Raw genomic sequence first — 17,266 nt, forward strand, 5'->3', positions numbered from 1 at the left:
CAACAAATTATATATTTGAAATTTTTTTTTTTTCTAAAAAATTTCATTCTAGGTCAACAGCAGTGGATTTTTGACTTTTTTTCTTCAAAAATGGTATTTTCTTTGAGTAGCAATGGATTTTTAAGATCATTTCCCAAAAAGTTTAATATTAGAAATTTTCTTCTCAACAAAATAAATTTTTTGAGAGTAGTTATATTTATTTGAATTTTTTTAAAAATAGTTATAAATATTTGAAATTTAAGGTTTCCCAAAAAATTCATTCTTCGTCAACAGCTGCGGATTTTTGATTTTTTTTCTCCAAAAGAGTTATTTTCTGTGAGTCGCTATGGATTTTTAAGATTATTTCCCAAAAACTTTAATATTTGAAACTTTTTTTCCCAAAAAGTAATTTTTTGAGAGTAGATACGGGTTATTGGAAATTTTTTCCTAAATAATTTAATACTTGAAATGACCAAAAATGAGTAAAAAAAATAGCTCTAATATATGCAGGGTTGGACAATCAAACATGGAATGTTAATAAATGTTAATTTTTTGAAATTCTTGTTCTGTTATTCTTTGTGCATAAGCAGACTATGGTAAATATTTCGTCATCTCGTCATCATGAGTGAGCAAAAAGCCAAAACTTCTCATATTTCCTTGATGCAAAGTTGAGTTGGCGAGGGTTATGGACATTATGAAGTGCTCCAGGAGCCTAGTTGTAAATGTGACCAAGATACAAAATGATGTGTAAGACCTCTCCAGGAAAGCAAGTAGCGGAAGGCACACTTTGAAGAGGAATCCGGAGTTCCAGTCCACTATGGAAAAGAAGATCAAGGAAGATCCCACCAAATCGATAATTTCCCCTGTTAACTACTTCTCCGCGGCTTCTAGGATCATCAGGAGGGCAATGAAGATCGACTTGGGATTTACTCATTTACAAGGACACAGTGCCCCCTTCTGCCAGAGTTTATAAAGACTAAGAGGCTCGAGAGTCCACGTTTTGCTGCCCTAATCCTATATTGTGGGATCATACTTCTTGATTAAAAAATTATTTTATTTATCATTTAACAACGAATACCATTTGATATAAAAAAGATAATTTTAAATAAATTATTATTTTAAAGATGATATAAGATTTGCTCCTAGTAATAACTACTGAGGTTTGTTGATATTATATGAAATATTAATTATGTAGGCCACATCAGCTGACATTTTGGATTTGACGGTCATTTCTATATATGTGTCGTAACAACCCTCATAAGTGACAAAATTAGTATACTAGTGTTTTGTGGTTAGCTATTCAGTTACATATGAATACTTATTTCTTGTTTTACAAGGAATAAATGGATGAGAAATACTTTGTATAATCCAATCTTATAATAATTATATGGGATATTTTGCAGGGTATAAGTATTTTTCTGTAGGAACAATATTCGTGTACAAAATCTAGTCAATTTTTGTGGTTTTTAAGATAACTTCCATAATTTGATGAAATTATTGATTTTCTTACTATTAGTTGATATAATTTGATTGAAGTTCAAAACTCACTCATTGAGGGTAAATATATGGAGAAGGATCAATTGTAACAAATTTTTGAAATTTTCATGATTTTAATTCCCAACAATTTTTGTCGTATTGTTTATTCTTCTTCAACCTTCTATTAATGAATGTCCTTTGCATAAGGCGGTTAGTGAACGTGGTAAAACCCCCAAAAATAAAACGTATTTAATTAAATGATACTAACATAATTAGGTCAAATAAATTTTCTAACATTTTTAAAAACTATTCCATGCATTTTTCCCTTCTAAATATCAATTAAAATTCTAAAAATAAATAGAGGATAAAAGTCCCCATTCTATGATAATTTTAACATAAGGAGGTGAAGGTTTCAAAAAGATAAGACTTGTTTTTCTCAAAGTTAAAATATTATTTAATACGAATCTTGGAATAAAATTAGTACTTATTAGTGATGGAGGAAGTTGGGTATATTATATTCATGAATAGCTACATTATCATGCATTGGTTGGTTCCTTTGTACACCTTAGTACTCACATAGAAAAAACAAAAAATCCAAGAAATCAAATAGAAAAACAACGGAAATAGTTTATTTATTTTAAAATTACGAATAAATACTAAACAAGGGACTACTACTTAAAAGTACGGGCGATAAAATGAAGATTCAAAGGAATAAGAATAATATAATATCCCAGTTGACCAACGAAGCCTAAATAATTTATAAATATGTGACTATATAATTTAAAGCTATTATATTTTTTAAGAAGACAAAAAAAGAGGGATTGACATTATCATTTCTAAAAATAAAATAAAACATTAATTTTAAAAAAGAAAGTCATTCGATAAACATTACATTCATAAAAAATTTATTAAGAAAGGCACCATTTTTTTGTACCTGTTCTATCTAAAAAAAATATATTTTAATATTTAATAGTAGAATGGGAGGTAAAGAAAAAAAAATATCCTCCCCTCCAAAGAAATATGCTAACGACGGCCCTGGTTCGTTTTTGTAACAAGTGTTACAAAAACGAACTCCTTAATGTTCATTCCTCTTAATTGATTTATATATTTGCACCTCACACCAGGGATGTTTGTTCGGCAGGGGCCTAAAGGGGTTTGTAATATTCAATTTCTCCGTTCTGTAAATAATACTTATCAAAGATATAATAAGCAAATCCGAAAAAATATATTGAAATCTAATCTTTCAACAATTTAAAAGACTGTCTATTTCTATCTGACGGAATATTATTTACTTTAATTGTCTTATTTTTAAACTAGAACTCCATTAATGAAAATGTTGTATCCACCCTTGTATACGGGGACAATTGCAACATGAGACGAGTTGCATTAGAATGCAATTGATATAAAACTACTAACTAATGTCAAGGTTAATAAAAGGAGACCCAGAAGAACACCATCATCCAATTGGGTGATGTTGAAAACCGCCCAGTCTATATTAAAAAGATACTTTACTTTTCTAAGAGTACAGTCTACAGCGTCTACAACTGTTGGAAGGAGGGGGAGAATATAAGAGAAAAACCCACAAGTCCTGAAGTGATAAAAACGCACTCCCAGACTCCTTGTAGGCCTAAATTTTCCTGGAAGGCATCTCCTGGGACACAGGTTAAGGCTCTTGCAACAGTCTCCAGGGCCATAAACACTGACCTGAGGATAAATTCATACCGCCTTTACAAAAGACATATCCTTACCTACAAAATAAAGGCCACCCGGGCTGCTCATGAAAAAAAAAAAAATGCTAAAAGGTTTGAAGTGCTATGGTAACCAAATCATTTATTATTCGTATGAGAAACAATGGACAGTCGACAGATCTCACAAAATTCCGAACGACAGATGGTTGGCCACAGAAGGAACTAATGTCCTCCATATATTTTCCATCATGTCAAGTTTCCATACATTATTATGATCCCTCCCTAGGGTCATAATGTATATCAATACAATTCATATGTAGCATGTTTACTTGCTAGGCTCTAAAGAGTTTTGTGAGAGTGAATTTCTTGAATCTATAACACTGATCCTCAATCTATAATATAAATATAATTATAGTTTGATCTGCTACGAGTATAACACATTGAAAGTCCATCAATCAGCACCTTAAAAATTCTACTGATTTATTCCTTAAACTCAAGCTCTATGTTTTCAAACTATTACCTGCGTCCCTAACGACAATTGCAACATTAAAAGAGTCTAATCATTACTACTATTATACATGATTGTGATCTATTTTTTAAAACATAATAAATGACAAGTCGGATAGATTAGGAACAGTTACAACACATTCTGTTTCTTCACTATATTTAACTTCTACAACCGAATCTGACTCCAGGGGTAGTTGACGAGTCAAATTCGTATCCAATTTGAGGGAAAACTACTGACTAATAAAACTTTTAAATAGATAAAAAATACTAAAGATATTGCTCTATGTTTAAAGCCAACCATCTCGGAGCAATTGAGCCACAAACTAAATGTATCAGAACTTCCCTCAGAAGAAAAGCCATAGAAAAGTTGGGACTTAAACAACTTATTTGTACAATATATATGGCTACACAGTGATTTGAAATTTTATTTATTTCATATTATATCATAACTTATTTATTTAGTGGTCTACATACAATATGTATATAAATATAAACGCAAATCCAGCGTATTACTTACTTTCAATATAAACCTATGTAAATCTATTTTTACCTTTATTTATGTAGTAAATTTGGAATTCAATGTATAGTCATAATATGACATTTGAGAAGGGAAAAGGGCTAAAGTATTTTATGTTGATAATCAAAGGCAAAGTATAATCTAGTATTTATAAGAGTTTAATTATTTATTGCGATAATGGTAAATTAATTTTGGAAAACTATTGCCCTTATTGAGATATACAAAGGGTTGATCTTATCGAGTGGTACACATTTTATCATTTTAATCCGGAATGACATTGGTGCAAAAATTACGGATGAGTAGAGCAAGACATTGTATTTCTGAACAGAGCAAGCTGAGACGGATGGAAAGAGCACAGAAGATTCTAAATTTTTTCTCAAGGCGAATAAAAATTCGGGTACTGTTTTGCTCTTTTATGATCAAAATTTTTCCCCATTGATGCCACTTTGAATAAGCAGAACAGCCGGCATATTCCAACTGAACATCCAGCCAATACCTCAGCTTCAGTGAGAAATTTCTTCAGAACAAAAAAATCTAGCTAGAACTACGGTCTTGGGCGTTGTAGAGTCTGTCTTCCCATTTTTAGGGAGAGGAAGAAGTGGCTCAACTTACATTGCACCGAACTTTTGAATAAGAAAGTGCGACCTGTGGCCAGAGAAAAGTCCGTGGACAACTTTGTTTTCACTCAGGACGGAGCGCCGTGTCATTGCGCCTCTAAGACCCAGGCCTTACTAAGATACAACTTTTCAGACTTTAGGGACCTCACAATGTGGCTGCCCTTCTCTATAGATGCAAATACCTTGGACTACTCTATCTAGGCGCGTCTAGAGGAGAGGTTGTGGACTACTCCTCACATGAGTGTCCAGTCTCTAGAGGCTAGGAGTGTACCAAGCTCGAGTTTGACTACATAGTCAAGGGTTGCAAGGCATTTAAGCCTCGTATTCAGGCAATAATTAGAGATGAAGGCTCAAATGTAGAAAAAAAAATTTGTTCCGAGCACATTTTGTAAAATAAATATCCTCACAAACCCCCTTTTAAAACGTTCATCTTTTTCAACATATTTAAGTCATAACAGATGGGAGATAAGTTTTTATTACAGATCTATTTCAAAAAATATGCATCTCCAAGGATTTTTATTCCATTTTGTATTTTTTACCTGATCCTACTTTAAAATAATAAAATTATCTACTCATCGTGAACAGATTGCTTTATTTATCGATCCTGGTATCTCATTCCCAAGGAAGGAGTCCACTCTATTTTCTAAAGAGGTCTGGTAATTTCCCATGATTGAAATTCCCCTTTAGAAGTATTTTCCTTTGACTGTTTCGATCGTCCTTTTACGAGGCATGACGTCATGAAATTTGTATTGAAATCGGGGGAAAATATGATGATTATGTTGACTATTTGCTACTACACCCCCATAAAAATGGGATCACTACCAAATGGAACAAAAGTCCTAGAATATGCATATTTTTTAAACAGATCTTTTTTAAAATTATAAATTGAATATTTTTCTGTAAAATAAGCTAGGATATTCTTCATCACCTTGTATTATGAATTAGTTATAAAAGTCTGAAGAAGAGTGTCGTTTTTCATCATTTTTCACCCTAAAAATGGAAATATATCGAGTTCAGAACAAGTTACAGCATATAATCATAAAACCTAAAATCATTTTCAGATTTGCAGCTAGTAATAATTTCACACGTGTGTAAAAGTTTTACAACCCCTATTAAGAAACTGCTCTTGTAGCGTGATCAACGCTTACCGGGAAGTGTTCTTTTTTTATTATCTTTAATTATGACAATTAAACCACCCTTTCAGTAATAAGAGTAACAAATTATTTGTAGGAGTGACGTAGTAGATTACATCATTAGGTTATTTACATGTGGCATTTAAAACTAAATTAAAATAATTAAGATAAAATTTCTTGTTGCTGGTTTCTTTTGGGATGGTGAGGCCTTTGAACTCACCATAAAAGACGTATGTATGTAAGTAATTAGATCCTCTTGGAAATCCATCCTGGAAATATGTAACTTCTACACATATAAATTAGAAAATAGTTATTTTTACTTATGATATTTCATTAAATAACCAAAAGACAGCCGAAAGAAAAATACACAAGTTTTGTTCTTATCCCATGCTTCTACATGTAGAAATGACGGAGGAACAATACAAAATGCTTAGCCGGTGTCAGCGCCGACAAGGTTGTAGAGACGGTTGAAATGTCTATCCGGTTTACCTACAAAATCAATAAGTTCTTTATAGCTCCACACAACCAATTATAACCAAACCTTATGCAGAAACAATACGGTTGAATTCTGACCTGTCTCAATATGACTCTCTTCCAGCCCTGATCTAAACCCTTGGACTTTGCTGTTTGGGCTATGTTGGAGAAGAATCTCTACTGCACCGCTCATCTACTTTTGGATTCGCTATGAGCTGCCTTGAACGCCCCCCAGCGTGGTATACCATAGACAAGGTCTTCAGCGTAAAGAACTGCCGATCTGTTCGCTGGTGTGTCAAGGCTGTTACATCTTGGGAAGAAGGACATGTTGAACAAAAAATATAACTAAATTGAGCTATATTTTCTTGATTCCATAAAAAGCACTTGTTTTGCAAATTTTGGCTACCCACTCTGTATAAATCAGTATGTGCCGTTTTGTTATTTTTTTTTTTTTTTTGGTCTGCATTAAAAAAAAAAAAAAAAGTCATAGCTTTTTCAGGGTATTTACTGCATGGTACAAGTCATTTTCATTTGAAAACTATCGTTTTTCAGTAGAAATTGACTATTTTTAGAGGCCTCTTGTATCGTTACAAATGCAATATATGATTAGTTAAAGGCTCTTTGTTTTGTTCAATTTACACTTTGTTAAGAAGTTTTAATGTTAGTTAATAAATATTGCATTTTCTCATCAATTGCTGACCTTTAGTCTATTATCAAGTGTTTTGATGTTCCTAAACAAACAAAACGATGCATTAATTGTTACTGGCAATCCGTTGTGCATGTTTCTTTTAAAACTTAAACCATCTTTTTTTTTAAATGTGCAATTATCAATAACTCTTTTTTCTTAATATTGTTGACAGCCTTATGAGTATGAACCTATTATTTTCATTCTGAATAGACGAACTTTATGTTTTAATTGTATCCATAACCACAGAGTTAACTATGAAGGTGTTGACGTTACGTAAATTATAATAAAACATACTCATATATATAAATTTATAAAACATAGCTTATCTGCTGATAAGTCATTTTTAACAATGAGCTTGTGTAGATAAAGATCAGAGCCTTATATTAATGAAAACTTTTTACCTTACCTTCGTATATCGACTAATAATTTTACTTTGATAGATTTTTGTTACTATGCTAAAGGTAGGTTTATATCTTTGTATTTAGAACTGGAGTCTATAGGTTTTAATACATCTATCATGACCCTTCCCGATCCCATCTCTACCCAGAGCTCCAATATTTTGTATGATGGTAAACCTATTTTCTTTAAGACAAGTATTGCCACGTTGTAGTCAAGGACTTCATCAATTTCTCGTATAGAACCGTCCAAATTTTCTGATATTGAGACTAAATAAAGACCCTTGATCTTTTTGGTTAATCTTACCTTCGTCTTTAATCAGAACGTTATTTTCCATATCCGAGGACGATAGTTCATCCTTTGGATTGATGCTTCTCTTTTGATGTAATCATTGGCTAAAACTCTTTCAAAAAAGTTAGTGATGGATCAATAAGGAATTATGAGAGCGACTACTGACCATCTTTTCTGTAGCTTATGGGCTTTTAAGAGAGTCTTATGACCTACTTGAAGATTTTTAGAATAACGACTGATAGAGATGAATTTTTAAGACACTATTCTAGGTTAACGCCATTATTACCGAAAGTCAATAAATGATATATGCAAAAAAGACTAGGAAAGACTTCATCATTATAGACGTCTTCCCCATTAAAAAATTACATATCAAACCCATGAAGGGAATGGACTAGTTCTTCATTTAACAAAATACACTTTAGCTATTTATGTTTCTTAATTACCTCGGCAACGAATTTGAGTGGAGGTTTTATTTTTGTCTCTGTTTGTTCGTTTCCAAGATTAGGGGAGAAGTGACAGATCGATTTTGATCAAACTTTGTTAATAGAAAAAGGCCATTAAATTTTAAGTGGTGAAGTTAAGGCAAAACGTTAATTAAAAATACATAATGGGTCATAACCTGAGAACATATTGAGGTACAGACCTCAAATTGGCACCATCATCTAGCTTTAATAATGTTGGAAATGAATGTGTTAGTCAATGATTATATGGCAAACGTTGCACACACAACTTCCAAGCACCATATCCATTATATCTTTCAAAAGTATGTAAAAAATCATTATTTTTTTTATCTTAGGCCACAAGGCTTATCTATAATTTAATTTAATTATAGGACTTTAAAAAAACTGAAATTATATAATAATACTTACACACAAATATACACACGCTTACTAATAAAAAGACACTAAAATTTAATCAAAGACATAGAAAAAAACAAAAATTAACATATCACACAAAGATAATTACAAAAACTTAACAAGAAAACATTGAACTGTAGAGTGTTTTATAATGGACTATCCGTCTTAAATCACGTAGATGAAGTTGCACAACGGATAAAACACTGGAAATATCATAGTCCGAGTAAGTTCACTTTGCATACAAGATATACTGAGCCTTTGTAATAGTACCATTAAAAATCTTTTCCTGAGTAAAAGGCTAAAAAAATCATCATGTTATAAAATCAAAATGTTCCTTTAAAAATCATTATTATAAGTAGGGAAATTTCTAATGTTTTTTTATAAGCAGAAAGGTTCAGATATCTTTTTTAAAGTTTCATGATTTACTTTTTTTGCTTCTCTTAATGATATTACAACCCTGGTTCAAAAATATTTGTTTATATTGAAAAAAAAATAATAATAATTATATTCAGTTATAGTCTTTACCATAAAGATATTGGTAGGAATTAATTACAACTTATTTCTTAGGTTTGTGAAAAAGAAATTAATTGTAGATTAATAATGTTTATTTAGAACGCAATTTTTCTTTTTATTTATCTATATTTTATGTGTTATGGATAAATAAAAGCCTTGGCACGGAAAAAAAAAAAAATTATATAATCTATATCATATTTACTGTTTCTATCTGTAATAATATTTTGCAAATACAATATAGGTGATTAAATTAAAAAATCTATTTGAAAATTGGTATTATATTTCTTTACTTTAAAATAATAGAAAATTATATTTTATATATTGTGTACAAGTTACGATGATTGATTAAGTTACTGTTTGTATGAGAAACTTGTACAAGTTGCAATTTCTTCGTCTTCAAATATATTATTTAAGTACAACATTGGTCATTTTAAAAACCAAATATTAATTGAAACTATCATTTCAATTTGATCTATTCAAATTACATGGATTATTATCTATTTATGACTAACATGACTTTGGGTATTTGAGCATTATTAGGTGACGGTAGTAATTTATTCTTAAAATAGTCAAAATTTATATCATTTATAAAGCAATGAAACTTTTCATTGTTTTAATATCCTATAGTACTACAATATAAATGCTTAATTTAAAATTAGTCTTCTTAATTTTTTTTGAAACTTGTTCGAAGGACCGATTTGATTTTCAACTTTTTTTCGAATTTCGATTAGGGGTAGAGTGGTAAAGTTGCCTTGGTGTATAAAAATTAACTACGCAAAATTGCATTGTCCTACGAGGTGATCTTTAGGTCGGAGATCGCGATCAAGCTATGAAAAAAAGCAAACACTCTTTTGTTAGTAAGTTTAGATATTAAGAGTACATTTTTAGTTACTTGCCATTAAATTGTTTTGATAGGCATTTTTCTCCCATACATAAAGTATCTTCAAAGTTTCTTTTATAAATTTGTCTTATTGGTTATAAAAAGAAAAAAAAATCGGAAAATTTAATGGACCGCGTATATTTAAAAAAATCTTTTTAGAAAGGAATGATCAAATTTTTCTTTTGTTTTTTTCTTTTTTTGTTCTATCATAATTAAGTTTAGAATAATGTAAAATAATGATTTATGCTGTATTTTAATCCTTATTGGCGCAGTAAAGAGTTTTTGTCTCCTTTCAAACTTTGAAAAGGATGTGATACCTAAAGATGGCATCGTAGAAAGATGAATTTGCATAGGAAATTTTCATACAATATGACAACTTTTCTGCAGTCCCCTAAATCGAAATTCGAAAACAGTTGAAAATCAAACCAGGCCATTATATGTTGTTTGAACACAACATATAATGGGAATAACAACGAAATCTGGTGCTTTTTATCCATCTATTTTAAATTAACATAAAATGATTCTTTTTAATGATTAATTCAAAAAACAAAAACAAAAAAAAAACGCGACAGCAGATACAATCATTGAGAATATGTTGCACTGAATGTAGGCTCCATTGGCCTCAATAATTATCTCAATTCAGATTCTGACCCGCACACACGGCCTGGAAACTAGAGCTCGAATAAAATTCTTGCATTTTATCATGATGGAGTCGATCAGGGACTTGTTGTTGGTGTTACAATCTCTGTTAACCTTTGACTCAAGGTAACTCCAGACAAAACAATCCATTGGATTCAGGCCGGGGGAGTTAAGAGGCCAAATATATTTGGACACGTAGCCAATGCAGTGTCCTAAGGCCAAGTAGTTTTAAAACCATGGCAGGGGTCATTGTCATGACCCATGGATTTTCCCTGGCGATCTGCATGATCCAGGAGACCACCACAGACTCTGTCATCTCCAGATATACCCTAATGATGATCCTCAAGCCTTATCAGTAGCATACCATCCCTTGGAGTACTTTTTCAACTCTAGAAGCCTATATTTGTTGATCCTTGCCATCTTTAAGACCTCAGCGTAGCTAATATATAGATCGTTGTTCACCAAAATTATCACAACATCCCACCTCTGTTCTGTCTCTGAAAATGTAATAGGGTTGAAATCTTCTATTGTTGTCTCCATTTCAGTCTTTTGACTACTAAGTGAAACACTTATTTGAATATTTCACCGAATAAAATATATATATATTGAACAATTTTTTCATCATATATGCTGGAAAAATCTGGAAATCTACTGTGCCAGATTTCGTTGCTAAATCATGTGTAGTACATATTAAATACAGGCTGAATCTAAAGAAACTATAAGGAAAGAGACGACAAATACCTATATCAATGCTGAAAGAAAATATCACTTAGAGTTCTGATAACTTTAAAATCGTCTACTGTGCATTGTTCATATTTTGACTCCCTTCATTGTTAGGGATTTCTTTTTGTAAAGAAACGTTACAGTTCTTGCATAACTTGAATACAAGACGATACCTGCTCTGCACTCTGCAATTCTTCCATACCGGCATTGTATGTTGCATTCATATTTTCCATTTACTCAGGTAGGCCAGAAATGACCAGTGACATTTATATAGCTGTACTAGAAGTCTCATCTTATCACGTGTAAGTTTATCACTCGTTAGCCATGTTTCTTTGAGCATGTATATTTCATACTTTGATCTTCTTTGAATTTGTGAATGATATCGGATTGGAAAAAAATTTCTATACCCGCCCATGCTTACCTACTTCTCTCCTCAAGAATGAAATAACAATGATAATATCATTTTAAAGATCCGCTCCGTACAAAATTACACCGAAGTTACAACTCTATTTATAACAGCCAGAAAATTTAATTGTCTTGCTGATATATTGTTCAAGAGCGGTATATAGTTTGTTAATTATAATTAATGTATATTCCATGTTCCTCCACAAATGACCTATTAGGGTTTTAATTATAATATATGTAATATAAAGTAACTAAAAATGAATTTACAAAAGTATTAGGGGAAATGTGAATTTCATAGAGTCATTATTTATATGGCTTTCCTTCACTTTAAATTGAATATGGTGGAGTAGAAAAAAAGAAAAAACGTTGTTGGTGGTACATACAGGGTGAACACGCTATCCATTTCGCCCCTATGGCGTGCTCTATTTCGAAAAAACGCTGGTACCTAGACAGGTGATTTTTTGTTTTGTTGAGAAGGCCTTCGAACGCTTTAGCCCTAATAAAGAGCAACTAATTTGCTCAAACTATGAGATCCCAAGATGGAAGCCCTGAGTTGATATGGCTGCCAATGGGAGCCTTTAAAGTTGAGAGCAGGACTCGTTTCCCTTCCACACCTTAGTAAAAAAATTCTCAAATATCTCCAAGATAATTTTGACGACTTCATCTTTCCGGACTTTGGGCCTCTAAAATCGCCGAATCTGAATCCGATGGATTTTTTTGTGTGGGGTGCGATCCTATGACAAATCAACCGAACCCCTGCAACACCAAAGACGATTTATCAATTGGATCATGAAATAATTCCAGGGTTTGCCAAGAGACCATTTGATAAAGGCCTGCTCGCGTTTTTTGCCCTCGTATAGGGACTGTAATTGAGGCTCTATGGAATAAAATAAATCAGAGTGCCATAAAGTTTTCAGATCTGTTTTTTTTTTAATTTGATAACTGGATGGAAAGAAAATTGTACTTTAAAAAAAAAACCTTGTCATGCAGTAAATAAATTGCACACATTGTATGTATATAACGTTTATTTCCCTTGAAATACTTCTATGTAATTCTGACAGATTATGCTCAAATTTACGTTATGTATGTATATGACGAGATTAGTGCTTTTAATAAGGTTATTTCCGTTGTTTTACTCTGTCTGGTTAATCCCTAAGTACTTACCATACTTCATTGTTTACTTGAACAACAACTACTTTAAAAAAAAAAAACACACACACGTGAGGAAGGTATAAAATATGTATGTCTAATTATGTAAAAGTAACTAAATACACATGTAAATTGGATTAGTATCCCGTGCTGCAGTTTTTATGACACATATTTTTATAAGAATATGCTTCCCCGAATGTGTTATTTATTTAACACACATTGTCCTGAATCATGTGACAACGAAAAATAGACACACTTTGCTTTAATAATAAAGAAAACATTTCCCTTTATGTTACTCAGCGTTTTTATGAGCAAACTCACACTTAGTTACATAATCCTTATATGTTCTCTCCTCAAAAATAAATCAATAATGATAACTGCATCAGAAAAATATAAGGAATATTGTTCAGGCTACCCTATAACAGTAACAGTTAAACACTACAGAATGCGTAGAATTAACGACCCATAGTGGGCATTGGGGATATACACAGGTAATCCATAAGTCGTAGGACAGCAACTTTAACTTAATATTCATCCTATGCGGGTGTATAGTTCTTAATTCTGTCTGATGCTTATGATTCAAATTACCCGTATCTTTGTTTGTCAAAAAAAAAAAAACCCAACTTTTTCCTGAAAAGTATTTTTAACAAGATCCTGAACCAGATGCGTGCCATCATCTGCTTCATTTGGAAGAGAAGGCCATTACCACGGGCCAGAAAGATCTCAACGTATCTAAGTCATCGGTCCACTACACGATCAAGTGGTACATAGAGACTGGGAGTGTCGATGACAGGCCTAGGAGTGGTCGCCCGAAGTCCATGAGGACATCCAGGTTGATTGAGGCAATGAGATCCAATATCAATTGCAGAAGGAAGGGCTCCATGAGAATATATGCAGGGCTTGACGGTTCATCAAATTACCTACTAGCCAACAGTTCTAGTCAATTTTATAACTAGCCATGTAAAAAATGTACAGGGCCAGAATACCACAAAATATAAACTTTGTTGGTGTTTATTCATAAGGATATATTTGATTTGATTAGATTATATAGGGAAAACCCTATATATAATATGGGTTTGTCCAATCAGAAACAAGGAACTAAAGTGCCTTGTAGAATATGTAAAATAGATCCGCTGGTTCTGGAATGGAAATTTATTAATTGTTCCGTGCTTAGAAATATCAGTTTTCTTAAAAAAAAAAATAACATTTTCAAACTACTCTGGAAGTAAAAATATTGCAAAATTGTTCTTTTGAACATTTATTTTACATAATATTTTTTTCTATCGACACAAGGTAATACTTATGATTTGAATCCAAAATTGCCTCTGTATATGTGGTATTTAACCTATAAGTGCTGAGGTTTTAAAATATTTTACATATTTTATCTTTTTTTAATATGACGTATATTGGGGCCAATGAATGTCTCTTAAATTAAGTAAGGCTTTTAAACTATAGACAAAACTCTTGGGTACCTTGACACATCCCATAAATTTAAATAAAAAGCCTATAGTTAATTCAAATATGTCTTTGAAATATTGGTCTCTACGTATATATGAAGTAAAACGTTTTCCAAAGGTCTTAAAATTGAATAATTAAGTCTACATTTTCATTACCAAATTATTTTTACTCCAGTTCGTAAGTAATACCATTTATATAAATCATATTTCTTATTATTTTTGTTTCTGTTCTTTATTCACTTGATATATGAGATACGTCAACACGAAAACAATTTTGAAAAAAAATCAAGAAAAGGAGAAAATCTCAATTTAGTTTTTCTTTCATATTTACATATAGGCTAATATTTCATAGAAATTGACACATAACACATAATTAGCTGTCGTTTGCTGAGAAATATGTACATTGTCCTAGTTACAACCATGAGAACACAGTACCAGAAGAGGATTGAGATAATAGCGCTCCTACGTTCGGGATTGCCCCGGAACGTCATTTGGATATCGAAGAAGACGATTTAAAATGTCTTCATATAGTTGAAGATCGGAGAGGACATAGGATACTCTCTAGGAGCAGGTAGGAAATCCTCCTCCTTGTGTCCATCAACTGCCTGTCGGCCTTCTAGGAAAAGTAGAGTTCCTCAATTGCTGCTATAACCAGGATGACGAAAAAGTCCCCATTAGCCGTGTATAGGGATTTAAAAAGGGAAAGTTGAAAGCCTCTGTTGACAGAATAGCATAGTGATCTTTCTGATCAGAAGACCTTTACTGTTGACCCTGTCTTCAACAGGTACCATGATCGAATAGCGACATGTAGAAGAGGAGCACCGACATTTCTTCCACCACCAAACACGCTGCTTCAGTGATGATGTTAGTCCTGATTCCATCTAACGGGAAGGTCATAAAAAAAAGTGAAAAACCACCAGGCATTAAAATACAGAAGTGATGTTTATTCAGTGTATGGCAATAGGGGACGTCACCTATGAGATATGATTTTCAAAACTGTATAAAACCTAAGTTTAAATGTATATTAAAATAATTATGGAACCAGAATAAATCTTTTTCTATTTTAAAACTTTTTTTTTTGTTGCCTTTTGAAAAAAAGGAAGATACTTATTACATATTACTTTACTTTTAAGAATAATTTCGTTATACTACTAATTATTTAGAAATAATTTCAAGCTGAAAAATCTCGAGGGACAAAAGCTTCAGTCTCATCATTTAAATTTGTGTCTGCTCCATATTCATATATTTAAAATATTTTTATGCAATTTTTACTTACTTAAAATTGACTTAATTGATCACTTTACACTAATATTTTCACTAATATTTATTACAGAATTCTCTTCAACAAGAAGTCAACTGGATTCGAAGACCTCGATCTAGAATTGCATCACGATGCACCACTCCTTCGTCAATGTCAGTATCTATGGAGGACTTTAGTGAAAACTTACCGCCTATATTGAACGGCCATCGAAAAGCCTTTAGCAGACAATCATCTCCAACAAAAGGATCTTTTTCACATCCTTCCTTAGTATATGGGCCTATTTCAGAGACAAGAGAGAGGAAACAACAGCAGACAGTGAGAGATAATCATGAAATTAATGAAAAGAAATTGCTCAAATCCGTTGGATTTAAGGATAATCTTTCTGAGGAAACAGAGACTCCTCGATCTTCAATAAATGGAGCAACATATCAAAATCATACTCCACGAAACGCAGATCATGCAGAGATTGATGAAGTATTGACCGTCATTAAAAATGATGAAGTCTTTTCTCCTCCAGTAATATCTCCGGACCAAAAAAGTGGAAAAGGTTACCACATCTCCGCGTGAGGAGCCCATCATGGAAGTCCTACCCTTCACAAATAATAATCTTGTTAGCAAAACAGAGGAGACCAACAAAATTCTTCCTCCCATTCCCATTGAGACAGGAATCGTGTCGTGTATGGACTCTACTGCCCCAATAACGAATTTCAACTCCAGTATTGTTAGCAATAGTTATCATAACGGAACTATTTTTCCCGCTATTAATTCAAGTAAAGTTCTGACCTATGAAAATGGAAGTAACATTTTAGAGAAAATAAGTAGCAATTCCATCAAACCCTACTCCAAATATGAAAGCAATGGCTATAATAATGGCTCAGCATCGCTTTGTACCATGTGCAAAACCCCAGGTTTGACATCATCCACATATAAGCAAATAGAGTACACTTCTGGAAGACCTTCGACTGGAAAAGTAAGGTCTCAATGCTCCTGCTCTGTGGGTCAGGAATCGGGCATCATTAAACTGGCTATGTTTGGAGAGTTTTCAATGTCAAATTTGCAACCCAAAAATACAGGGTGTAATTTTTCAAACTAAATGAGTGTCATTTTAGTGTATGCTCAAATTAGAAACCCGATTAATAAAATATTTTAACCACAACTAATTAATTATCCATGAGTTAATTATCGAATACAGTACATATTATATTAGTATATTTATACAAATACTACATAAACTAATTTAATTATTAAGTCAAGAAAATTTATTATAATTATGAGATTTGAATAAATAATTTTGTAAAAAAAAATTATTAACTAATGATAATCTATTTATTTTTTACTACTCAATGATATCTACTAGTGTTTGCACGATACCAATATTTTTGTTCTAGTTTGAGCACTAATTTTAAAATCCGTTTTTACTTCTACATATTTTCATTTTGTGCCATTTTTATGGCAAACTTTTGAAGCAAAAGTGAGTAATTAAACAATTTTCTACACTTTTTCTTCAATATGTCCCCCTTTATTCTAAATGAAGGCTTCCATACCGGGAGAAACAGAAGCAAAGCTGGCCTTGATGAAGGCCAAAGAAAAGTTTTCACCCCTCTGTGATCACAGCC

At 32.1% G+C, this 17,266-nt stretch overlaps 1 protein-coding gene across 2 annotated transcripts in view; it reads left to right on the forward strand.

Annotated features, from left to right (window-relative positions):
• LOC121123428 (uncharacterized) overlaps positions 1–16,954 on the forward strand; it is a 58,130-nt gene extending 41,176 nt beyond the window's left edge. For both annotated transcript variants that reach the window (XM_040718549.2, XM_071890534.1), the window contains exon 4: positions 15,723–16,954. In XM_040718549.2, coding sequence (XP_040574483.1) covers positions 15,723–16,217 — 495 coding nt within the window. In that variant the 3' untranslated portion in view covers positions 16,218–16,954. The remainder of the gene's footprint in view (positions 1–15,722) is intronic.
• Positions 16,955–17,266: the final 312 nt, after the last annotated feature.

Source organism: Lepeophtheirus salmonis, chromosome 8 (genome assembly GCF_016086655.4).
Source record: "Lepeophtheirus salmonis chromosome 8, UVic_Lsal_1.4, whole genome shotgun sequence".
Lineage (NCBI taxonomy): Eukaryota > Metazoa > Arthropoda > Copepoda > Siphonostomatoida > Caligidae > Lepeophtheirus > Lepeophtheirus salmonis.